At 39.2% G+C, this 26,443-nt stretch overlaps 6 protein-coding genes across 6 annotated transcripts; 4 read left to right on the top strand and 2 right to left on the bottom strand.

The window, feature by feature from the left end:
- Positions 1 to 416: 416 nt before the first annotated feature.
- Positions 417 to 747, top strand: LMH87_002992 (uncharacterized protein; the record flags this gene model as incomplete). Its single annotated transcript, XM_056194540.1, has 2 exons — positions 417 to 538; positions 603 to 747. The coding sequence occupies 2 exons, from the start codon at positions 417 to 419 to the stop codon at positions 745 to 747; spliced, it is 267 nt and encodes an 88-aa protein (XP_056051468.1).
- A 1,486-nt stretch (positions 748 to 2,233) lies between these two features.
- On the top strand, positions 2,234 to 3,824 carry LMH87_002991 (uncharacterized protein; the record flags this gene model as incomplete). Its single annotated transcript, XM_056194539.1, has 3 exons — positions 2,234 to 2,708; positions 2,761 to 2,850; positions 2,905 to 3,824. 3 exons carry the CDS (start codon positions 2,234 to 2,236, stop codon positions 3,822 to 3,824), a joined length of 1,485 nt encoding a protein of 494 aa, XP_056051467.1.
- A 1,847-nt stretch (positions 3,825 to 5,671) lies between these two features.
- Positions 5,672 to 6,811, top strand: LMH87_002990 (uncharacterized protein; the record flags this gene model as incomplete). Its single annotated transcript, XM_056194538.1, has 1 exon — positions 5,672 to 6,811. One exon carries the CDS (start codon positions 5,672 to 5,674, stop codon positions 6,809 to 6,811), a length of 1,140 nt encoding a protein of 379 aa, XP_056051466.1.
- Positions 6,812 to 19,402: 12,591 nt separating this feature from the next.
- On the bottom strand, positions 19,403 to 19,756 carry LMH87_002989 (uncharacterized protein; the record flags this gene model as incomplete). The annotated part of the gene is made up of 1 exon (XM_056194537.1): positions 19,403 to 19,756. One exon carries the CDS (start codon positions 19,754 to 19,756, stop codon positions 19,403 to 19,405), a length of 354 nt encoding a protein of 117 aa, XP_056051465.1.
- Positions 19,757 to 21,051: 1,295 nt separating this feature from the next.
- Positions 21,052 to 21,972, top strand: LMH87_002988 (uncharacterized protein; the record flags this gene model as incomplete). The annotated part of the gene is made up of 2 exons (XM_056194536.1): positions 21,052 to 21,433; positions 21,494 to 21,972. 2 exons carry the CDS (start codon positions 21,052 to 21,054, stop codon positions 21,970 to 21,972), a joined length of 861 nt encoding a protein of 286 aa, XP_056051464.1.
- Positions 21,973 to 24,157: 2,185 nt separating this feature from the next.
- Positions 24,158 to 26,214, bottom strand: LMH87_002987 (uncharacterized protein; the record flags this gene model as incomplete). Its single annotated transcript, XM_056194535.1, has 6 exons — positions 24,158 to 24,967; positions 25,051 to 25,233; positions 25,305 to 25,783; positions 25,871 to 25,915; positions 25,980 to 26,011; positions 26,138 to 26,214. The coding sequence occupies 6 exons, from the start codon at positions 26,212 to 26,214 to the stop codon at positions 24,158 to 24,160; spliced, it is 1,626 nt and encodes a 541-aa protein (XP_056051463.1).
- Positions 26,215 to 26,443: the final 229 nt, after the last annotated feature.

Here is a 26,443-nt window from a genome sequence, read left to right as displayed (position 1 = left end):
AGTCTATTCTTCTAGCTTTGCTCGCGTTTTTATACGAGACCAGGTCAAACTGGTGGATGATGGCCCTGGCTCGTTGCTTTTCGGCCTGCGCCGGCGCCGCTCTCCCGCTTCCAATATTGGCTATTCGTCAAAGCCATCCTAGAACTCAATTCGTCTTCCCGGTACCATCGGATTTGGACTTGAGAGCGATTGTACAATTCTTTCTCAATTGACACACGATTTTCTTGTACTTTCTTCCATCCCCCTTTCTACTTAAGAAAACCGGAGCTTCCAACGTTTTCTTCTTTTCTCCATCTATAAGACTTTCTCTTTTCACATTCGGCTTGACTCTATCTTGACCTCTCACAAAAACTGCAGCGTTACGATAAGAAAAAATCCCAGCCGACGGCAAAGAAACTCCCGGGTTCAAAATCACCATGGCCACCAACGAGGCAGACAAGCTCATTACCTCGGAGGACCATGACCACCTCGCCAACCTCATCCCCTCACTCTGCGCCAGATTTTGGGGCACGGGCGGCGGCTACTCTATCCGCGATGAGTAGGTTTCTTCGTCCCATCTTGACCCTGTTTCCCAGAATGAAAACAAATAAACAATCGTAAAGAATTAGCCATCCAGGCTCTTGCACTGTTGCCCCTCATCCCCCCCACCACTTCTTCTTCTTCTTCTTTCTTCATAGACTGTCCCAGCCGCCGTTCGTGGCAGCTATGCAGCGTTCTATCTATCTGCAGATTTGGGTTGTACTCTAAGTTTAATGGATTTTTTGGCTTGGTATTCGTGACGGCCTGGAGGGTTCTCTGCAGGAGTTCATCATTGCCGTCCGAGGAACGGTGAAAAAATAGTGGGCCCGTAATCTTCTTGGACGCCTTCTGTAGGTCTCTTAGAGCTGGCTACAAATCTTCCCGTCCTTGAGCTGTTTTCCAAGAATCTTCAGCAGCTCGAGAACCCATACTGCCCATGAGAGGCGATGGAGGGGAGGTAGAGGATGAAGAGGACTGAAGAAGAGCGAGGAGGGAATACCGATATTTATAGTTGGGCTGCAGCAGAGCAACTTGCCAGAGCTACCACTTCTGGCGACTAGTCAATCCCGTCCATCTCGAAATATGGAAAGGTCGTGTCCGTCTCCGAGCTTTTTTTTTTCGGAGTCATTGCAAGCTCAGGAGCAGTGAAGTTCAGGGCAACTCAGCCAAGGCTTGCGGGATCAGGGAGGCTCAGCGAGCGCGGGGGTGAGCAACGCCTGAACAAGGTGGTAAAAAGCGGCGAGGAAGAGAGCATAGTTTCCATCTTGTATAACAGAGGAAATATCAAAAGACGGGGTCGTTGCGGGCGACTAGGGCCGTGAAAGGAGCGCAAATAAAAAGCACTGGGCACGACTTCGGCTTTCAATCTGTGGCCATCGGTGCGTCCATTGCACGCCCTAAAAAAGAGAATTGTGGCGAGATTGGTAACAAGGATGTCGGTGCGGTCGCGACATACTCGGGGCGTCGTGCCGTTCTGGTAATCATTATGTCTTAGGATAGTGCTCTGTGACAATGCGAAGACGCAATTAGAGACACCGTAAGGCAACTCTAGGGTGAGAGGCCGAAATTGTAAATCTGGCCAATGATAGGACATAAAACTTGAAGAGAGATTAGCAACAACAAAAATACACATTTTACATGCACTATGAAGTTGGTCGGTCCGCCTGTCGCCGCTGCCAGTACGCCTATAAGAGGAAGGATTAGACGTGTTGTCCACTGTCTTTGCTCTGTCCATTGTCCTTTACTGGCCGAGGTGGCGCACCCTTGACGCTAGAAACAGGCCATCAACATGCATGGCCACGTCAAAAGCCGCCTGTATGGCGGCAAGTTGGTTCGCTTCGCTGTTCGCACGATTGAGCCACAGTGACCTAATGCAGAGCTGCCCAATTTATGTCAGCTGCGGGATGGAGAGATGTGAGTGCAGTACTCTGTACCAGTGAGGACCAGACATGTGCCCTCCTTTACAATCGCTGCAATGTGCTGTATAAGCTGCCTGTACACACAATGAAACGTCCGTGCTGAGTTGCCTTCTGCATTGCGAACCATTTGATATATACCCAACGCCTGTGGTTGGGCTGAGTAGTCATCTCGTAGAGGACATAAAGCGAGCACCTTCCCAGGAGGCTGCTGAAAACTTGAGGAGCTTGTACCATATAGTAGCGATCTTTCTTCTGGTATATTCCTTTCCATTATATCCAGTATCTTCTCCGCCACGATGACGTCCACCACAGACAAGGAAACACAGCTCGCCTACCTCTCGCTTTTGTACGAGGCCGTCAATGAGACTTGCCGCGCCGGTGCTGATGTCACCCACTCTTCTGGTCTCGCAGGCCACGAGGAAAACTTGTCGGATACAGAAATCTTCCTGTGCAAGCTCGCTCAGATCTGCGATTCGAAAAGGGGCGGCGACACTATCACGGCCGCAGCATGTCTCAAAGGTCCCAACGGAGAACCAGAGTACATCTTGAGCTCCAATGCCAGGCAGGGTTCAGAATCGAACAGTTGCGTCACTTACTTGAAAAACTTACTGAACCATGTCATTGAGAACCCGGATCATTTGCAGCCCAGAGCCCAGCGCAAGCAGGTACTTTGGCGCATTCTGGAGTTCAACGTTGGCAGGGTCGGGCTCTACTTACAGGCGCTGTTTGAAACCGTAGAGCATTGTATTGAAAATTGCCACGAAGGGAACTGTAAGCACAAAGAAAACCCTGGCAAATGCTGGAAAGCTAAATCGAGCGATAGATTCTCCAGTTATGAAGCACCTCCTCACGATCCAGGAGCGGTGCGGATTTGAGCTTGTTATGGACAGCACCGAGAACAGCAAGCCACTTTGTAAGTTTGCGTCAATCCGTCAATCCCTGGTCCAGACTGACTGTAATTCCTCAGTCCTCAGCAACTGCGAGAACTTGATCAACATCGTCCAGGATACCAAAGCTAAAGGCTTCGGGCGCATCCTTGACGAGTACGCCAACATGCCCGGCAATCCGTACTGGAGCCAGCTACGGCATCTCCTCGGCCGCCTGCACTCGTACCGTCACGCGGCCGACACCATTGTCGCGGCGTCCAAGAAACAGGAAAAGCTGTTCCGGAACATTACGGTGACATTCGTCTCGTCGGCGCTACCCGCGCGAAGTCTGGTGCCGCAGGGTATCCCGTTGCATCGGCTGCTGCGCACCGCTTTTCCCGACACCGCGAGCTTCGCGGCATCGTGCGGCAGCGACATTGCCGAGCTCGAGAACAGCGGCCTGCACGATCAAGTAGCCAGGCTGCAGAACAGGCACCGTACCAGGACGACAGTGCACTGCGAGGTGCTCCTTCATGGCTACCTCTACGAGCAGGGTAAGACCTCGCCGATGCAGTTTTTCGAAGATAACTGCTTCATCGCCACGAGCAAGCCGCCCTGCAAACTGTGCCACGTCTACTTTGCCGCGCTGTCCGGCCGCTTCCGCGTGCGCGCGCCGCACCTCAACATCTACCCCAAGTGGCGTCTGCCAGACATGGATGACGCAGATCGCGAGGAGATCCTAGACGACATGATTGAGCAGATGCAGGACGACACGATGTCGCTGCTTCGCAATAAGCGCGCGCTCTGGCGCCGCAATGACTCCCGTACAGATACGCACGCGGGGTTCCAGTCGGCGTTGGGGAGCGGAATATTGGGCTCGTCGCGCAGCGGAGGCGTGAGTGTGCGGCCGGAGTCGGCGATGAGTATGCGATCGCAGACGGTGTCGGAGATGCCGCCGCCGAGATATCTGCAGCCGGTGTCGACGGCTACGTCTGTTGGAGGTTGGGGTCTCCTTGGCTAGAAAGAGAAATTTTGTAGCAAATGTAGCATCCTTGTAATGAGTTGCAGATATTACCAAGAATGAAATAGTCTAAGCTATTCAAGATATAGGTGACTCCAACATGTGTTAAAAGCGCCATGACGTTCCATTTCCTATTCGCGACACTCGATTGTGGCGGTCAATTATGCTGTAGGAAAGAACAACCAAAATGTCTTCCACACCTGACGAGTAGAGTTGAAATTTCGTGTTTTAATCTAAAGTATATCTGACCATAACTGCCAGATAAATGTAGAGTTGATGGACGGCACGGACAACATGCGTGGCGTCGCAGTCCATCTCTAAGTCTCACCTGAACTGGAAAGTCTCGGGTTGACAAAGCAACAACTGACAACATATGTGAATACTTATAGTGTAATTGCTGCAATTTAGAAAAAGAAAAGACCATCACACAGGAGCCAAAATGCCCCAAAGTCACCAGGACGTGGACAAAAAGCTCCAGCCTCTCTGACGACTCAAAACAAGAACTCGGCACTTGGAGCTATACCAGACTTCAAAACTTAGACCGAGTCCTCTGATTCTATTGAGCTCGCTTACTATTGCCCCATTTAAATTACGGGACCTGTTGCGAGGGTACGCGGGTGTGCAAAATTCCGCAAAGTAGCCACAGATGACCCGAGCAATTAGTACCTTGAGAGCTGATGGCGAGATTTCTTGGGCTCCAATGGGTTGGAAACATAGTTACGCGTTTCAAATTCAGCAGGAAAGGGTACGGCTGCCGACATGGTGGAATCGTCAAGCCGAAGAATTCTTTCGCCGTTGAGTCCTCAGCAAGAGATAGGGAAGGTCACAGTAAAGGATTAAGATGATTGCCGTGAGTAGCCTCTAGTATCATACACCAAGGAAACCTCATTCCTAATCGGCATAAGTGCTTCCCGCGTCTCCGACACGTGCTTGTGTTGTGTAGACAATCAACGGCCAGCATGTCGGTAGTTGCACGCACCTAGTTCCATCGTGCTGGTTGTTTCGCTAAGAACGACAGCCAATCAGAGAAACAAGGATGTCAGGCCAGCTAGGGTATTACCAATCACTTACAGAGCCCAAATACATTGTGCGTTGCAAAGTCATGTTCTAGACCAGACTTGGCATACTGCGCCACGCGACATGGGGGCGATAAGGGCACGAGCTGTCACGCCTGTCAGGCGGGCCAGAAATTCACCGAAGGATCTTATCGAGGGGGCTAGTTCGACATAATCAGCAGCCCCCTTCGTCTTCATTGCCTTCCTAATAGGGCATGTGTGATCGCACAACGGGGATAGCGATCCAAAGACTATTTTAAGCATACCACCCTCATATAAAAATGCGGAGACGTACTGTGTAAATTGCGGGGGTGGATATCTGTGGATATGCTAGTTAATATAGATTGCTCTGTTAGTTTGAAGAAATCCTGCGGTTGGCTGACGGGCCGATTTAAGGCTAATTAGGAAGGCGGCAGCTGGGATCGGCCGTCTGGCTAATGTGTGCTTATACGCCAAGTCAGAGAATGGGGTTGCAGCGGCTTACGGGTGATTTGCCCGATTAGGCAGTTGCGCATTTATTCTTCTTGGTACACGATTGGACAATGCGGATTGCGGCGCGCAGCGTGTACCATTCATCCTCACACTCGCTGGTCTACCTACCATAGCACCGCCAACGGCCTTCTAAACGGTCTTGCAAAATGCATGCCCAGCAACACGACGAATGGAAACAAGTATATAAAGACTGTCGTCTGTCTGGTAGTTGATAGGAATATCCCAGACTCGACTCACTCTCAAGCAGCCTCTGCACTCTCAAAGCCTCAGCCCAGTTCTTCTATCTTTGCTTGATTCACTATGGAACTCACCAAGTTTCTCGCCTTTCTGGCCGTTGTCCTGCCTGTTGCCTACGGTGCACCCACACAGGCGGCCAGCGACCTGCACCCCCAGATCCTGGAGGCAATGAAGCGCGACTTGGGACTCAACGCCGAGCAAGCCACTGCCCGTGTGGCTCGGGAGCTGCAGGCCAGCAATGTCATTGAGCAGGTGCGCAGCTCTGTCGGCGATGCCTTCGCTGGTGCCTGGATCGACGCCGACGTCGTGCACATTGGTGTCACCGACCAGGCCTCGGCCGAGCAGGTCACTTCTGCCGGTGCCACACCCATCGTCATGAGCAACAGCCTGTCCAAGCTGGAAAAGGCCAAGGCCGACCTCGACAAGGTCTTTGTCGGCGGCCAGGCCAACGCTCGCCAGTCCACCTCGGGTGGCAACTCCGGCATTGCCTCCTTCTACGTCGACGTTGCCGCTAACAGGCTCGTCATTGAGGCTCTCGCCGACAGCCACGGCCACGCCGACGAGCTGGCCGCGCAGGTTGGCCTCACCGCGTCCGAGTACGAGGTGCGCACGGCCGAGCAGATGCCCACCACCATGGCTACCGTCCAGGGCGGCGACGCCTACTACATCAACCGCGCCGCGCGGTGCTCCGTCGGCTTCTCGGTCACCACGGGCTTCGTGTCCGCCGGTCACTGCGGAAACCCCGGCGACTCTGCCACGACGAGCAGCGGCGCCGCCCTCGGCACCTTTTCCGGTTCCGTCTTCCCCGGCAGCGCCGACATGAGCTACGTCCGCACTGTAAGTGGCACCACCCTCCGCGGCTACATCAACGGCTACGGACAGGGTAGCTTACCCGTCAAAGGCAGCACCGAGTCTGCCGTCGGGGCCAGCATCTGCCGCTCCGGCTCAACCACCCAGGTCCACTGCGGCACCGTCCGCGCAAAGGGCGCCACCGTCAACTACGCCGAGGGATCCGTCACCGGCCTCACCCAGACCAACGTCTGCGCCGAGCCCGGCGACTCGGGCGGTTCTTTCTACTCCGGCACCCAGGCTCAGGGTGTCACCTCGGGAGGTAGCGGCAACTGCCAGAGCGGAGGAACGACCTACTTCCAGCCCGTCAACGAGATTCTCCAGACCTACCGTCTTACTCTGGTCAAGGCATAAATAGCCTACTAGCTGTCACGCAATGTTCGGTTTACTTGAAAAGACTAGCAAGTACATATTTAGTCATTGAACAAAAAATACATATGATATCTATTCGTCAGCTCGAGAAACAATGCACAAACGGCGCCGCGTCGCAGATGAGACGGGAAATTATACAGATATAGCAGGATAGAAATTTCCCTAGTTGAGAAACCGTGATACGGCAGTACGATTTATTCAATTGTGTCTGGGAGTGGTAAAAACATGCTACTCTCCGTTTGGTATAAAGTAGACCGCCTTCCTTCGTCCGCTCTCACTGTAAGCATGTTCAAATGCCTGCTGCCACATACTCAACGGATATTTCCCCGTAGTCTGAATACCGCCGTGTTGTCCGATAGGTAGCAGACCCGTTTCGATAAGTTTGATAAGCTCATCAGCCTGCTCGCGGGTGTACATAAATGTTCCTTTAATGGTTAAACCTTTAAACATGATCATGGGGTAAGGAAACTCCGCATTGGCAGGAATACCTCCCATAATACTCATGCGGCCATGGCGCCGCAAGGCAGTCATGCTGGCTTTTATGTACGATGGAGTTGTCGTGAGCTTGGGTGAGATGTCAAAGTAAACATCGACCGGACCATGCTCCTGCAGAGCTGCGATATCAGTCTCTATATTCCCTGAGATAGGAACTGTGACAACGCGGTTGCTTCCGCCTACGCAAACTAGCACCTGCTTAAGCGTATCTTAGTTGCGTCCCATTGCAATAACCTTTAATGCCCCCATAGCCAGAGCGACAAGAACTGCAGCGCTCCTAAAATTGCCTGTTGCTAGAGCTATGATAACAGCATATATGCATGTCCAATACTCACTACCCCAGTATAACGATAGCTTATTTACTAAGTTATAGTAGGTCTGTTTCTTAGAGAGTAAGTTAGGCTTAAAGCTATAAGGTAGCACATTTAAGTAGTATTATAGGCATTTATTAAGAGTAGAACTCTTAATAGTGAAACTATTACTTAGATTAATTAATAGAGATCTAGACTACCTAACTACTAGAATACTTCTTCTTTAAGTATTTATCTATCTCCCTATTATATCCTCTAGATTACTTAGATTATTAGTAATCTTAAGTAATCTATTATTATAGATATTAACTTAGATTACTATTAGCTTACTATAATCTATAATAATCTAGTTATATAACCTAGTATCCTAATTCGGCGGCCTATAAGTGCCCACCTAGTCGCTCTTTAAGCCGCTTCTTTAGTCTACCTTATATATATTCTAGTTTATAATATAATACTCCTCCCCTATTAGTCTTATCCTTAAGGCTACTATAACTAGCTTATCTTATCTTTTATATTTATAGGTTTTTTTTTCCTCTTATATTATTATACTTTATTATATCTAATTATATTACTAAGCTTTATTATATTAAAACTAAATAGTACTTAAAACTAGTTACTACTATTAAAAAATTTAGAGTTATTATTATACCTTATTTCTTTTATTATTCTAAAAAACTTTCTTATAAAAATAATAAAAGGTATTTCTTATTATAAAGAATATATCTATTAAGGCTATTCTTATAATAGCTTAAAGGTATTAGTATCTTCTCTTAATTAGATTATTTTAGAATCCTAATATTTATATTATAAGAAGGAGGAGACTACTACTCTCTTTTAATATCTCTAATAAGAATCTTCTAAAGTGCTAGCTAAACTAAAGTGTTTATAAAAATAATATAAGTCTCTTATAACTTATAGTTCTACCTTATTAAAAGTTATATTTAATTAAAGGTGGGAATTTAGGAGCGCTTTTATTAGTTAGTTAGTTTATATAGTAAGTATATTAGTGTTTTCCTTCCTATTAGATAGATTATTATTAACTCCTTACTTACTAAAGCCTTCTATTCCTAATAGTAACTTACCCCCTTTTCCCTTCTTCTTCTTTCCTAAGATAGACTTCCTCTTATAGATACTTCTAGTATCTTCTTTTTATAATTAATTAGATAAAGAGTCACTAAGTACTATAACTAGTTTATCCCTTATAGCTATAAATATAGGTCCTAAGAAACCTTTATTTACCCTTCTACTATTATTTAAGGTTAGTATAGTTATTATTAATCTTTTAGATAGTTAGTAGGTACTTTAGTGTGTATTAAGGTACTCTTATATATAAAGGTAGGAGTAATAATAGTACTATCTTAGTAGCGATTAATTAAGAGGAAAAAGATAAAAGGTTAACTATTATAGGTTATCTACGCCTCTTATACCCTTTTTTCTTATCTACCTAGTACTAGATATTACTTCTTATCTTTTTTCTCTTTATTTATATTTCCCTTTCTTTATATTATATTATTTCTTACACCTTAACACCCTATATTATATCTAACTAACTAGGGCCCTTATACCTTAGTCTTTATTAGTTATCTTCTAGTATAGTAATAAAGCTATCCCTATTAATTAGAGACTAATTAATTATTCCTAATTTTTAGAGTGTAGCTAACTTTAGTCTATCCTTCACTTAGATTTCCTAGGGTGTACCTAAGGTCTCTTATCGCTTTATATTCCCTTTAAGTTCTTAGGTTCTTATTATAGTAGCTCTTTTAGTGCTCTTAGGGTATAATTAATTCTAATAATCCTCTTCTTAAGTTATCTCCCTACTATAACCTCTATTATAATTCTAGGAATATAAATACTAAGTAAAGCTATATACTAACTTAGAAAATATTCTATATACTCTAATATTAAGGTATTACTTTTATAAGGGTTATATATTAAATATTAGTATAATAAAAGGCGCCTTTAAGTAATTAATTATAATCTTTAAGAATTAAGTTAATTTAAGTTAAGTTACTCTATATAGGTTAAATTTATATTTTATATGTTATAATAAGGGCCTTAATAATAAGTTATTTTTATAGGTTAAAAGAGGATACCTGAAAGGGTAATTCTTACCTATAAATATAGGGCTTTATAATAAATTAATTATAGTATTTTAAAAATATATTATATTAAGGGAAAAAAAGTTATTTTTCTACTACCTATTATAGGGTATTAGGCTTTTATAGTTATAATATAAGGGCAGTATAGCGTGTATATATTAAGCGTGTTATCTGGTATTATAGTAGGTCTAAATAACTTATAAGGTTTTTAATAGGTTTCTAGGTATTCTTAGAGTTTAGTGTAACGATAGCTTATTTACTAAGTCACAGTAGGTCTGTTTCTTAGAGAGTAAGTCAGGCTTAAAGCTACAGGGTAGCGCGTTAAGCAGTATCGTAGGTGTTCGTTAAGAGTAGAACTCTTAATAGTGAAACTATTACTTAGATTAATTAATAGAGATCTAGACTACCTAGCTACTAGAATACCTCCTCTTTAAGTACCTATCTATCTCTCTATTATATTCCTTAGATCACTTAGATTACTAGTAATCCTAAGTAATCTATCTAATAAAAATGCTATCTTAGATTACTATTAGCTCACTATAATCCACAGTGATCTAGTTATATAATTTAGCATCCTAATCGGGCGACCTATAGGCGCCCGCCTAGTCGCTCCTTAGGCCGCTTCCCTAGTCTACCTTATATACATTCTAGTTTATAATATAATACTCCTCCCCTATTAGTCTTATCCTTAAAACTAATATAGCTAGCCTATCTTATCTTTCGCATTTATAGGTCCTTTCTTCCTCCTATATTATTATACTTTACTATATCTAACTATATTACTAAGCCTTATTTTACTAAAACTAAATAGCGCTTAAAACTAGCTACTATTATTAAAGAATTTAGAGTTATTATTATACCTTATTCTTTTTATTATTCTAAAAAGCTTTCTTATAAAATAATAGAAGGTATTTCTTATTATAAGAAATATGTCTATTAAGGTTATTCTTATAATAGCTTAGAGGTGCTAATATCTTCTCTTAATTAGATCATTTTAGAATCCTAATGTTTATATTACGAAGAGGAGGAGGCCGTTACTCTCCTTTAACGTCTTTAACGAGAATCTTCTAAAGCGCTAGCTAAGCTAGAGCGTCTATAAAAACAACACAAGTCTCTTATAACTTATAGTTCCACTATAGTTAAGTATAGTCTTTAGTCACTAGACAAACTTAATAAGTCTAAGCGAGCTAAGTTAAAGGCTATAATAAAGGTATAGTCTTTTAGCTATATAGATATAGTAGATTAGAACGTTATTTTCTTAGATTTATTATAGATACCTAAAAAGGAACTTAATAAGTAGAACGTTACTTATTAAACTATTAAAGTAGGTCTAAGTAACCTATAAGGTTCTTAATAGGTTCCTAGGTGTTCTTAGAGTTTAGGTATCCTTTCTATTTAATAAGATATTTATATTTCTTATAGTTTCCTTATACTTTAAGTATTCATTTAATTTTATATATATCGTTATTTTCTATAATAATATCTATAGTAACTATAATATCATCTAGTACTTTCTTAAGTAATAAGATATAGAATATAGGATAGATCTTTATTCTATTAGGTAATAATAGTTTATAGTTAGTATTTAATATTTTTTGTTTAATAAGGAATAGTCTGATTTTCTTCTAGTTAAGTTTATTATTAGGTCGCTTTATTTTAATGTTTTTATATATAAGGTAGACTTTATATCCCTCCTCTAGGATTAGTGCTAGTAATCTCTTTTTATCTATATAGTACTTTATATAGTTTTATAAAAATATCTATTCTTATTATAAGTGTTTTTATATATCTATAATTATTACTATATATACTATAGCTACTAGTATATTTACATTCTATATTATATATATTTTAATAATAGGGTTAAATCTATAATTTACTTTAAATAGTAATATTTTTATATTATTAATTTCAGAGCTATTATAAGCCTATTATATAAGTAGTAACTATTCTACCTAATTATCTTACTAGTAGTTAATATAGCTTTATAGGTATTATTCTAGTATTTAATTTAGAATCTTAGTCTAACTATCTAACTATAAGTAGAATACTATAGATAAGCTTTACTTAATCTTTATTATTTCTATAAGGCATTTCTAGAAGTTTAATATAAATAATTTATTATAATCTAATATAAGTTTTATTAGTAATCTATATTAAGTAATAACTATTTTAAAGAATATATATATTAGGTCTTTAGTATTACTAGATTCTATATAGGGAATATAGTAGGTATACTTTATAAGTTTATCTATAATAACTAAGATACTATTATAGAGTGCTCCTATTATAGGTTCTTTAGACTTTAGTAGTTTAATAATAAAGTCTATAGTAATAGTTTATTATACTCTTTTAGGTAGTAATATTAGTTATAGTTTACTATAAGGTACGTATTATATTAACTTTACTTTATTATAAATATTATATTTCCTAATAATTTCTTATATAATCTTCCTACTTTTAGGGAAGTTATATAATCTTTATAGTTAACTAATTATCTTTATAACACCTTAGTATCTATATAGGGGATATATATATATTTCTTCTATAAGCTGTTTTTATAATACAGCTAGGACGTATAGTTAATCGTTATAGAAATAGTTATTTTCTTTTTATATAAAAAATAGGGTTAATCTCTAAGTGTCTATTAGATAGTCTCTTTAGATTCTTAACTTAATTCTTTATAGCTAAATATTATCTAGTTATACTTACTAAGTTATATTGATTTCTTAGGTGCCTAGTATAAAGTTCCTATCCTTAGTTTAGTATAGTAAGGGTGTATTATCTACTTACTATTCTGTTTTTAAATCCTCTTTTTAGCTAAGCGTATCTACTCTTCTATTTTTAGATCCTTTATAATATATAATTTTAAAATTATAATCTATTAGGGTTTTATACTATCTAATCTATTATTTATTTAGATCTTTTATAGTTATAAAAGAAGTTAGGTTCTTATAGTTAGTATAGACCTTAACCTTATAGTTTACTCCTTTTAGGTAATACTTCTATTCCTTAAAGGCTTTAATAATAGCTATAAGTTCTTTATTATATATATTATAGTTTAATTCTAGTCTATAAAGTTTCTTTAAGAAGAATATAACTAGGTAAAGTTAATCTTTGTTATCTTATTATCTAAGTTATCCGCTAAGCGTGTAGTTAGAGGCGTCTATTTTAACTTTAAAGGGTTTATTAGGATTAGCTATAAGTAGAACTAGCTTATTTAGGATTTTCTCTTTTAGTTCCTAGAAGGCGTTAGCTTCTTTATCTGTCTATTAGAATTCGTTATTCTTCTTTATAAGGTTAGTAAGAGGAATTATAATTTCTCTAAATCCGCAGATAAAGTGTTAGTAGAAGTTTATAAATCTAAGGAATCCTCTTACTTTTCTAATATTAGTTAGTATAAGCTAGTTCTAAACATCTTTAATCTTAGATAGACTTATCCTAATTTATCCTAGTATAATTTCGTATCTTAAGAATTTAACTTTATATTAATAGAATTTACTCTTAGCTACCTTAATAAGGAGCTTATTATCTTATAGTGTCTATAGTACTTTATATATATATTTCTTATATTCCTTAAGTATGTTAAAGAACATAAGGATATTATTAAGATAGATAATAATAAATTTATTAAGCTATTTCTATAAAATATTATTAATTATAGTTTAGAATGTTATAAGTATATTAGTAAGGCTAAATAGTATTATAAGATACTTAAAGTGTCCTCTTATAGTTTAAAAGGCGGTTTTCTACTTATAACCCTTAGCTATATAAATTAGATTATAAGCTCCTTTTAGGTTAAGGGTAGTAAACCACTTAGCTTATCTAAGCTTATCTTATATCTCTATAATAAGTAGTAATAGATATTAGTTTTTAATTATAATCTTATTAAGTTACTAATAGTTAATATATAGTTATAGCTTTCCGTTTTTCTTTAATACCTATAGGATTAGGTATCCTACTAGGGATTCTAATAGTTATATATATCCCTTTTATAATATCTTATCTAGATACTCTTTAAGAGCTTTATCTTATATAAGGTTCTAGGGATATATTTTATTAAATATTAGTTTAGTACTAAGTTAGAGCTTAATCTTATAGTCTTAGTGTAAATACTCTAATAGTCCTATTTCTAGCTCTCTACTAAACAGCTTACTATACTTTAAGTATTCCTTAGGAATCTCTATTATACTAGCTTTAGGCTCTCTAGTAATTATATATATTCCTAGAGGCTAGTCTTAATTTAATTAGGGTGCTCTTTATAAGCCGCTCTTATTATTATAATCACATCCTAGTAGATCCTATTAGAGTTAGCCTATTCTCTAGTTAACTTAGGGATTACTTACTTATAACTAAGGTATCCCTAATATAATATCGTATTTTAAGATTACTATAATATCTAAGGTAATATAGTATTTTATACCTTATATATTAATTAAAAGTTATACTACTTCTATATTAACTACTTTTTAGCTAAATTTTACTATATATCCTTCTATAATTATAAGTTAGTAAGGCTTATCTTTTATAGTCTAAGGTAATTATAGTTTATTAATAAGATTTAGCGAGATAAAGTTTCCTTATACTCCACTATTAATTATTACCTAAATCTTTCTTCTTATAATTTTTATAGTAATTATAAGGTATATAGTACTACTAATATTTATAGTATATAAAGACCTATTAGATCTCTATTAAGGAATCAGTTAGGAGTTTAGTAATAGCTATCTTTTCCTAATTTCTATTTAGTATCTTCCTCTTATTAGTCTATCTTTTAAAATGTTTTAAAGATAGTTAGTTTTCTTTTATTAGAGCTTTAGTAATAGTTAGGTTATCTGCCTTCTATATTAATTAAGTGTAAGCTAAGTACGCTTCTTATTCTTATACTATTTCCCCCTTCTTTATAGTGTAAGGTTATAGCGCGGATAGTATAGGTGTTATTATCCTTAATATAGTATATCTTATTTTTATTTTTCTTAAAGAGTAAGGTAGAGCTAGTTCTTTTCTAGATCTTCTAGTGTCTAAGATTAATTTCTAAGTATAGTCTATAGTTAGTAGTGGTACTATAGCGCGGGAACTATCTATACTTAAGTTTCTTCTATAGGTGTCGTCTATAATTATTATATAAGTACGATACCTAAGAGATTATTATATATTCCTAATATATAGGGTTAAGTACTAGGTAGAGTAGGGTGGTTTTACTAGTTTATATAGTAGTGTTGTCTTCTATTAAGAGGAGTTAGTAAATTAATATAGTTAGGTTAGATATATTAAATCCGTTAATTATAACTATAATTAGTTTAGGGTCTCCTTCTCTTATAGACAGGGCACTAACTAAGGTGTCTTTAGGCTCTAGTGTTATTAGAACGTAATTAACTACTTCCTTTACATCCAGTTTAGTGTATATAAGTTAGTCATCTTCTTTAGGTACTAGCTAGGTTCTAAACTCCTAGTCTTCGTCTAAGCTAGTATTATCTACTAAATAGTAATAACGTTTAGGTTTAGAGGTGTATTCTTCGCTATTTACTATACTAAGGTTTCAGGTAGGCAAGTCTTTACAGTTAGCCGCGTAGAGTTTCCGTCCTTCTCCCACAGGCTTCTATTATTTCTTTAAGGCACGACACTTATTAGTAAAGTGTCCAGTCTTACTATAGTTATAACAAGTCTTACCCTTTTCTTTATTTATAGCGTCTAGTTCTATTAGGCCTAGGTGAGCACTATAAGCTATAGATCTACCTTATCGTCATCCTGTGTTTAGTTAGTATTATTAGGTTTATAGTTTAGTGTTTCCCTACGCCCGTCCTCCTTTCTTAAGGCGCCTAGTATAGTTTCGGTTATCAATTTTAATTACTATTTCTATAAATATATTAAAAGAATCTAGTTAATCCATTTTATACAGGTCGTCTTTCACATCTTCTTAGAGTCTATTATAGAAGAGCTCTATCTAACTTTTATCATCCTATTTAAGTTTAGTAGTAATCTATTAGAACTTACACGTAAAATGCTAAGTAGAACTAGTCTACCTTAGGGTCTTAAGTTTATATATAGCGGTCCGGATTTCATTAAGGTCTCTAAATATAACAGTTAGGGCTTCTTTAAAGTTCGTATAATAAGTAAAGATTTAAACGGTTTTATCTTTAGGGGTTTTATTATTAAGATAGTCCCTAAAAGTTAGCTCCTACTATTCTATTACCTTACTAGTAAGAAGGTTTCTAATATAAAGTATCTAAACGGTAAGGTTAGAAATAGTAGTGTTAACTTAAAGGTAGGCCTTAGCCTAAGTTAGGAATATATATACGTCTCTTCTAGTACTATTAAACGGTTTAGGTTTAGGGAACTTAGAGAGTATAAAGGTTACTATATTATTCGCCTATATAGACTAGATTTAGGCAGTAAGGGCTTTAATCTGCTATCTTATCTACACTATATACTAGGCAGGGTTAGTAGTATTTCCACTTATAGTAGACATTATAAAGGTTAACTACTTAAAGTTTTAAGGGTAACTTACTAAATAGGATTAATTAAAATATAATAATAACTTATTTACTAAGTCATAGTAGGTCTATTTCTTAGAGAGTAAGTCAGGCTTAAAGCTATAAGGTAGTGTGTTAAGTAGTATTATAGGCGTTCGTTAAAAGTAGAACTCTTAATAGTAAAACTATTACTTAGATTAATTAATAGAGATCTAGACTACCTAGCTACTAGAATACCTCCTCTTTAAGTACCTATCTATCTCTCTATTATATTCCTTAGATCACTTAGATTACTAGTAATCCTAAGTAATCTATCTAATAAAAATGCTATCTTAGATCACTACTAGCTCACTATAATCCACAGTAATCTAGTCACATGATTTAGCATCCTAATCGGGCGACCTGTAGGCGCCCGCCTAGTCGCTCCTTAGGCCGCTTCCCCGGTCTGCCTTGCGTGCATTCTAGTTCGTAACATTTAGGTATCCTTTTTATTTAATAAGATATTTATATTTCTTATAGTTTCCTTAATATAGTTAATAAGTGAGTTATTTAGATAAATAAGTCGCCTATTTTACCCCACTTATTTACTAAAGTTAAAATAACTTTATAAAAGTAAAGCTAAAATAGTTAGGCTTTTAGATATAATATATTAAGTTATTAAACTATTTATAATAAATAAATATAATTAATTCTTTTAATAAGTTATATTAATTAATTATATTTATTTATTAAGTCTTATTAGCTATATAAATATCTATTAAAGCTCTTTATTAAGTTTTATAGTTATATATATAAAGACTATAAAGTTATTAAATTTAAAAAGAATTTAGAAAAGAATTAAATCTAATATATATTATTTAATATAATATATAATTACTATTTATTTATAATTATTACTATTTTATTATAAATAGTTTAATAACTTAATATACTATATTTAAAAGTCTAGCTATTTTAGCTTTACTCTTATAGAGTTATTTTAACTTTAGTAAATAAGTGGGGTAAAATAGGCGACTTATTTATCTAGGCGACTTGCTTATTAACTATATTATAAGAATATAAAAAAAACTAGTAATTATTAAAGAGGATAATAATAAGAACTTAGAAGAGGCTATTAAGAGTGTTAAGGTTAATTAGAGTAAAGGGTATCTATTTATAAGCCCTAAGCTAGTAGGTAATAAAGGTAGAGAAAATATAGGAGATATTCTAATACCTTCTATTAAAAAGAGAATAGATATTAAGATAAAAGAAACTATAAATAATAGAGAGTTTTAATTAAGAGTTATAAGCTTTTTTCTTATTAGAATATTATAGATTTTAATTATAAATAACTTATAATTATAAGGTATACTAGACTAGATTTTTCTTATATATTTACTTACTTCTTTTCTAATTAGATATAATACTAGTTCTAAATTATATTAGGGAGAAGTATAATATTAGATAATACACTTAATATATATATACTATATTACCCTTATATTATAACTATAAAAGCCTAATACCTTATAGTAGGTAGTAAAATTTTAACCTTTTTTCCTTTAATATAATATATTTTTAAAATAATATAATTAATTAATTATAAAGCCCTATCTTTATAGGTAGGAATTACCCTTTTAGGTATTCTTCTTTAACCTATAATAATAACTTATTATTAAGGCCCTTACTATAATATATAAGATATAAATTTAACCTATATAGAGTAACTTAACTTAAATTAACTTAATTCTTAAAAATCATAATTAATTACTTAAAGGCGCCTTTTATTATACTAATATTTAATATATAACCCTTATAAGAGTAATACCTTAATATTAGAGTCTATAGAATATTTCTATAAGTTATTATATAGCTTTACTTAGTGTTTATATTCTTAGAATTACACTATTAATAATTAAAGATATATATATTAAAACACTCTAAACTAACACTATAAAAAAGAGCTTTAAGGTTATAGAAATCTAGCCTTTTAAGCCTTAACTTATTATTAATTAGATAAAAGAAATATATTTAGAAGAAGAGGAGGAAAAGGTAGACCTAAAAGTACTCTCTACACCTAAATTATAGCTATTCTTATTACCTTTTACTACTCCTTATATAGTATATTAAATTAATATTAGTTAGTATTATCTAAAAATAGCTACTAAGGAATTATTTAAAAGCTAGCCTTAAAGTGAAAAAAAGAGGCGATTTAAGTACTAATTTAACTAGATAATATATAGTAATATTATAATAATAGTAGAATATAAAGAGACTATATATCGCCTTTAAAGGGTTAAGAAAGCCTAAAAAGAAGCCTTAAATTAAGCTAATATATAGAATTACTATCTATAAAAAGACGGCGTTTTATAGGTCTCCTATATATATATAATAACAGCTATAAAAGAAAAGAAGGAGCTTAAGAAGGCATAATATACTATTAATTAAGCTAAGAGAGCCGCTAAGAAAAAGGCTATAGAAGAGGAAAAGGCATAAAAGAAAAGAAGAACTAAAAAGAGGAGGAATTAGGCTATAGATTAATATAATTTTTCTTTAGATTAATTAGGTATTTATTAAGTTATTCGCTATTAATTATTATAGCTATGACGTGCCTATGTGCGGAGGCGTTGTGTGCGTGTTAGTGTTAAGCACCCACTACGGAGGAGTGGGGGCGTGGCACATGTACCATAGGGACCACGGGGCTGGCGTAGTGCAATAATGTGTCCGTGCGTCGCGCCAGTTGCTAGGGGGGGCTAGGATCGAGTTAGGCCCAGTATAATTTATAAGGAGCAAGCCGCCCACTACACAGGGAGGGGAGGCTCGCGGTCCTTCTTCATCATCATTACAGAGCGGCCATCTTCGGTAATCTGATGCCGGTCTTCTTTGCTTTTTATTGCATTGTTTTATCACTTTGATCGCTCTACAAAATCACTATCACGTTCGTGGCACGTCAACATATCGCTTTGCTGTGTCTAGAACAGTGACGACGGTAAATTACCAAAACTTCCGGAATGTCCTTTAGCGTGATGTTGAATTTGCTGCTAGACTAATAGTAAACTATTGATTTATGTTCGGATGTATTTCCAGCTATGTATCTATAAGTGTATATAAAAATTGAAACCCCTCTTTTATGTAAAAGCTTCTTTCTCTTACACCTCTTAACCCTTCTCATCCTCTCCACCTCTGTCTCGAAACATTTACAGGGTTGCAAACTTAACATCCCTCGGGCGACCACTTGTATGAGCCGGTAAACGACATGTCGTCGTTGAGCATGTACTTGGTGCCGCTGTGGAGGCTCGAGAAGCCCTGCTTCGCGGTGGCATCGCCAGGGCAGGCACCGTCCTTCCACGCACTTAGGCAGTACGGTCCGTTGAAGGTGCTGCCGCCGGCTTGGCTGAACGACACCATGGTGGCGCCCTCTGCAGCGAAGCAGCCCGTGTTGGAGATGTCGAAGTTGGGAGCAATGTCACCATTCTGGCCGGAGAAGGTCGTATAGACGTCGGATGCGGTGGCGCTGGAAACAGCGAGGGCAGCGAGCGCAAAGAGTTTGGTCATGGTGTTGATCATTTTGGAAGAGTATATTGATAGTAGTACTTTGAAAATAAAAGTTTGTTCAATGATAGCAGACGAAGAGATTTGTTTTGGCAGTTGGATGATAGCAAACACTGAGAGTCAAGGGCCGTTTAGTAGATATGTCCTTTGGCTCTAAATACTACCCTCACCGCTACAACCCCGACAAGGGCAACGCGGACATCAAGACCGCGCTCGACAATATAGCCGAATGCGCAACTGGCCAGGCAGGAAAGACTTACTTCCTGTTCCCAATCACAGACCCGATATACAAGGGAGGGGACCCAGGGCCAGATCGCATAATCGCTATTGTCTCGGGTAATGCGACGCCATACTCTGACTACACGTACTGCCTTGCTATAGGACATCCTTCCAAAACGGATAACAGCTTCGTACAATGCCCGGATAGTTGAGGAGGGAAGTCGGCACGACGTATGGTGACAAGTCGGTCGTAAAAGAAGATGGACGAGGTAGCGGGGTGGTTGGTAGATGTAGCCAAGGTCAGACTGGGCAAGGGGTTTTACAGAAAATGAAGTTATTTTGGAAACTGAAATGTGCGCTTTTTTTTTGTGAATGCAAAGAGTTATCAATCTTCAGCGTAGTGTGATGACAACCTGAATTGTTGATGCTAGCATGTAGGCAATGGGAATGTCTCGAAGACGGCCAGTGCAGCGGTCGACTTTCCTCGCACTCCTCATCTCCTCTACTTTAATTGAGACATCCGTGCCGCCCACTTGGGTTTCTCCTTTCGTTGGATTACAGCTGCAAAAGTGGCAAACCACTCTTGGTCCCCAGCTCCAAGTATGACAGGCTTGCCTTGTTGTTCCATCTAAAAGCAGAGGGCGTGCTGCCTTTGTCAAAATGTAGTAGTAGCTTCAAGGTAAATGTTTTGCTGCGCTATGGTATGGCCACCCCTCATTGGTGTGACGAATTGGAGAGCTGCCTGGTAAATTGCAGCCGGCTCGGCCTTGTTCGAGGTGGTCGAATACTTTTCCGATTCATAATTAGTCATACCGTGCGTCCGACGACATAAGCTACACGTGCGCAGTAAGTGTACGTGAAGAGTTATGACGTCGTGAATGTACGCGCAATACTGCGATGAGAAATTGCGGGGATGACTCTTCTCACCGCGCGCTGACACGGTTTCGCCACCATTTGTGGTTGTCGCCTATACATATACCAGCATCAGGCTCAGGCTCCCTCTAGATTCGCTTCACCAAGCCCCATACACTCTATTCACTCCATAGACGGAAAATCACACAAAGTCACTCCAGCTACTCGACATTGCCACCATGACGTCCGTGCAAGAATGGAAGAAAGAAAAGTACGCAAACACTAGCGACATCGATCATCGCCAAGCCATCGATGCACTCGCGTCTTTGCTGGAAAACAAAACGTCCCCTGCAGAAACCGCAAAAGCCATCACAGCAGCATACGAACCAAGATCCAAACTAAATGAAAAGATAGAAAACTTCTGGGTTCTGTACATGTGCGAAGCGATTCGCCACTTTGGTGATGCTGCCGCGCGGGAGCGTCTAGTTGATCTGCTCGGGGAGATTTCCAGACTACCAGACGTCAAGGACGCAGATGGATCCGTTCAAAGTGATCCCGGCGATGCCGTCTTCTGGCGAGACATGCCGCGCTGGGCGTACGATTTTAAGGAATATGGTCTCCGTGAGTAAACCCCCCCTTGCCTATTCTAAAAAGCTGGCGTCCGTTAACAAGATGCAATAGACTACGGCGTGTCGGCGGATTTCGCCGACTATGAAATCGACGATTACTACGCCCAAGCTCTACCCCTCCTCAACGCCACGCGATTCGGAGCTGCCGTGCTCAGTCGAGGTGAAGTTGCCTGCAGGCTGCCGGCCGCGGCCGACCTGTTCCTGGAGGAGGGAATAGAAGAGCCCTACGACGAGACGAGAAGGGCTTCGCGAGAGTGGCAGGTATTGCTCCCGCCGGCCGCCACCTGGCTGTTAGTTACTGGCTCGACTTTTTACAGGCTGTGTCATGGCGGTAAGGGCCAAGGCGCTTTAGAAGGGGAGACCAGGCCAGAACGCAAGAAATGGGACGGGCGAGTTTGGTCCCCCGAGCGATGGGCGCTTTGGAAGGAGCGACTCCAGACACTTGCGGATAGGGACGATATTAGTGACGAATGCCGGGGCTTTGCGGCTCAAGCGCGAAAGAAGATGGAGGAATTAGAGGCGCAACACTAGCGTTGATCGGTGGCGGCAAGTCATCTAGAAGCAGCACCTAACTAGTTAGCGAGCGAAGCCTCATACTTCGAGTGATGGCGAGTGGGCGAAGGACGAGGTAGTTGGGAAGTGATACTTTGCACTCAACAGCGCCGTCTACGTGGTAACGATAACAGCGACAAAAATAATAATAACGACTCAAAGTTGCTTTGGTATCTGAGTGCTATCTTGAATACTAATTACTGTATAATTGTAACTGGTTTCGTTGGCTGGTGACCCCCCCCTCCCCCCCCTTCTTCCCCCCCAAAGATAACCTCCTGCTAACGAAGCTTGACTTACCTGAAAACAGCTAATAGTAAGCGAGCTGTTTCTACGCCCGCCTCTCACTTTAACGGCATTATCTACTTTTTTATCTATATTATTTAAGTAGGCCACTTTACTTAACCTTTTACCCTTTAATTATTAATAATTTAACTATAATAATAAAAAACACTTAAAACTAATTAAAATCCTCTTCCTTACTAGTTTCTATATTTATAATATAAATATATATATTATATTCTATTTAACTAGTATAGTTAATAAGTGAGTCGCCTAGATAAGTAAGTCGCCCACTCTACCTAGTTTTTAACACCCTTTATCTTAGCACTTTTATTACTTAATAATAATTTATAGAAATCCCTTTAAAAGAGATATATATTATTTTTACCCTTTAAGCTCTTAAAAAAAACCTTAAAACTAAGTTATAAAGAAGCTATATTAATTTATAATATACTTTAAATAACTAATATAGTTAATAAGTAAGTTACCTAGATAAGCGAGTCGCCTATTTTGCCCCACTTATTTACTAAAAGTAAAATAACTCTATAAGAGTAAAGCTAAAATAGCTAGACTTTTAAATATAGTATATTAAGTTATTAAACTATTTATAATAAAATAGTAATAATTATAAATAAATAGTAATTATATATTATATTAAATAATATATATTAGATTTAATTCTTTTCTAAGTTCTTTTTAAATTTAATAACTTTATAGTCTTTATATATATAACTATAAACTTAATAAAGAGCTTTAATAAATATATATATAGCTAATAAGACTTAATAAATAAATATAATTAATCCTTTTAATAAGTTATATTAAAAATAAGAAATTTTCTTTTATTTTTTTTATTTTTCTTATTTAACTTATTAAAAAGATTAACTATATTTTTTTAAGCCTTTATATCTATTCTTATTATTATAGTATACTATATAGTAAAAAGATATTCTATTTTTAAAGAGACTAAGATATAATTAATTTTAAAAAGAGTTAAAAAAAGAATTAAATCTAATTACTATTAAATTAGTTATTTAAATTTAAATAATTAATATAAAGTATTATTCTTAAATATATAGGTAATTTAATAGTTTTATATCTAATATTAAAAAAGACTAGCTATTTTAGCCCTACTATAATAGAGTTATTCTAGATTTAGGAAATAAGTGGGGAAAACTAGGCGACTCGCTTATCTAGGCGACTCGCTTATCTAGGCGACTCGCTTATTAACTATGTTAGTACTATAAGTAATTTATTATTCTATATATTAGGTAGTAATAATAATTCTATAAGGTGTTATTAGTAAAGAGCTTTAGTTACTAGATAATCCTTAGGTTTTTAGAATAATAGTGGAATTATCGCTGCCTCCTTACTACTCTCTTATTGGCAGCCCCCAGCTATATAGTAGCTTCTTCGCACGTGATACCTCTGGTTGCCTATAACCTCCTACCAACCAGCGTGCCCTACAGGTGCCCTGACAAAGTGCTAGGGGGGGCTAGACTATATAGAGCTAGGTGACTTAATAAGGAAGTATATTATAACTATACTAGTATAGGCCTATTTAGCTATAAATAGGGTATTATATAAGGATAATAATAATAGGTTTGAGCCACGGAGCAGGCGTATTAGTAAGATCCTGGACTAACAGGATTCCCGGTGTTCTCCGATCCTCATTTGAATTCGACTTTGATATGGTATAGTATTATGATGCTTGTACGACCAAGCAATAAAATCCAAGGCACATAGTTTCCAGCCGCAATAACAAATAGCTACGTACTTGTGCCAGCAGAAGAGTCAGATTATTATACTGGATTTTTCCAGACGTCTTGGGCCATCCATGGCTGACTTTGAAATGTCTCCAGGAACATGAGGATAAGTTTGGTCGCTATGCAATCATAGCTTCAAACAATGTCGCCTGTGCCGAGCTATACTCAACGACTGCATCCTCGCCGCTACCATCCTCAAAGTGAATCTTGGCCTGCTCTATTCTACCCCCAGCGAAAGAGCCGGGCTCCTCGCTTGCGTTGGAGTCTTTCTCCAGCTCCAATATTCTGTCGAGAACTCTGCCTACAATCTTGGCACACCAAATGCCCTCGGCCAGTCGAACGCGATGGAATATGTCAGCGACTTCTCGTCGCAGACTGTTTGAGCATCTCATGAAAATAGCAAAGAGGGCCGGCACAATACCAACAATAAAGTCAAAGTCAGGATCTGTTGCTTGGCAATACTGTCTCCTCTCGTCTTCTTCTCTGTCATTGTCGTGAGCTTTGTCGCTCTTGCTGGCTCCGTCGGGGACTCTGCCCGCCACCGTCTCAAGCCCAAGCGCACGTTTAGCGAGCATCACCATTTCAGTATAGCCTTCCTCTTGTGTTTCCCAGCCCAGCATGACCACGCCAATATGGCGCTTCATAAGCTCCAGCACAGCAACTGTCCTCTCAAAGGTGCGCTTGTCCGGTGAGTTTTGGGGGCGCGACAGTAGGGCCTCGAATGAACGGGACCAGGAGCCAACGTGCGCATTGTGCACGTGGTTGGCTACCTGCCCTCGAAGCACGTCCGCGGTGATGCACGCGTGGGCGTGCAGGATGGCGTCCTGCGCGTCCTCGAGAGACGAAAATGGACCGTCAATGGGCACGCATCGGGGCTCGAAGGCGCCATCATGGCCAAACAAGAACTCGGGATCAAGGCCGCCAATAATCTTTCATGATCCAGGTTAATACTGTAGTCTTTGGCCGAGTAAATGAAGGATGGGAAAGGTGCGGGGGGCTCGGTGCTTCATACATTGGACAATTGAACTTCTACGCGGCGAAATATGTCTTCAAGTGACGAGATCATGGGTTCGATGTCGGCTTCGATGCTCGCGTCGCCGTTGTTCAGCGCCTCCTTGTTGGATCTATATTCTCTGATCATTTTTCGACCGCAGTGAAAGAGACGCATCGATGATGCTCTTCGGCCGTACAAACCCTGAAGCGATTGATTAGTTGGCTGGTACTTTATTTCTGAACCTCGGTGTCGCTGGTAGAGGCGCGACGCACCTCTCTACACATAAACAGCAGACAGGAGCACACGTTGATGTGAAGGGACTGCCGCCTGTGCTGCTGCCGCACTGTCAGATCACTTTGTAGACAACTCAGTGCGAGGCTGTAGTGGCGCGAGGACAAGTCGCTCTCCCGATTCGGGCTCCTTCTGTTGCCGGCGTCCAGGCGCCACTCATGGGACGACGCGAGCGAGATGAGGGCGTGGCGAATGCTCGGCTCCGTGTGTGCCACCTGCAGCACTCGCGTCCGCCAGGTGGACTCGGGAAACATGAGGAGGAAGTCGGGAATCGTTTTTTCCATGAAGAACTGGAGGTAGCGGCTTTCGTTTCCGGGGCCGGAACAGCGTGCATACGGCGACTCTTCGGGGGCGAGCGGCAGAGGCACAACCGCCGCCGTGGACCTTGGCAAGATGTTGCGAAATCTATATCCCGAGGCCGTCTCGTTGTGATAGCGGCATGTTTTCCCTGCTCCTGTGCCTGCATGGCCGTCAGTATGGTTCCCGAGACCCGCGTAGAGTGGGACGCAACCACATATATTTGAAAAAGAATAGAATGTATGCTCACATTTGTCGCAGTTTGGCCGCGTCTCATCACATTTTACTCGCCGTGCTAAAGGGTTGATGACTTGTTAGTGTGGCTACAGTGGCGCGCTATGCAGATGTAGCTCGCAAACGAACAGCACCATGGGTGGTGACTGACTCACCCCTGTCATCACGTCAATAATTCAATGCTCTTCTTCTTTGCCTTCTCCTCTTTTCTTTCTGTGAAGCGAGGCAATGCTGAGGTATCGAGCCCCGGGACTAGAGGTCGAGTCGACCGCCATCTACTCACCTGCAGGTAAGACATCCGGTGCGAACTTTCGCCGCCCACCTCTTTTTCCTCTCCTCTGCCTGGATGACGCGCGGCATTGCCCTTTTTGGTGAAGCTCGGATTTTGAACTGGCGAGAATTCTTGTACGTCTGACGATTCAGTTGATTCGAGATGGAAAAGCTGTCCTGTCTGCTTGTGCCGGTGACGTCAGGGTATCGTACTCAGGCAGCCACAGTGGGGGCGGTTCCAGCAAACAAGGATTACCGTTACAAGATCCGTAGAGATTCGGTCAATATATTTGAGACTTTAAATAATTAACTATTTAAA

This window comes from Akanthomyces muscarius, chromosome 3 (assembly GCF_028009165.1).
Source record: "Akanthomyces muscarius strain Ve6 chromosome 3, whole genome shotgun sequence".
NCBI lineage: Eukaryota > Fungi > Ascomycota > Sordariomycetes > Hypocreales > Cordycipitaceae > Akanthomyces > Akanthomyces muscarius.
The sequence above is the reverse complement of the archived record's forward strand: the minus strand, read 5'-3'. Positions and strand labels throughout refer to the sequence as shown.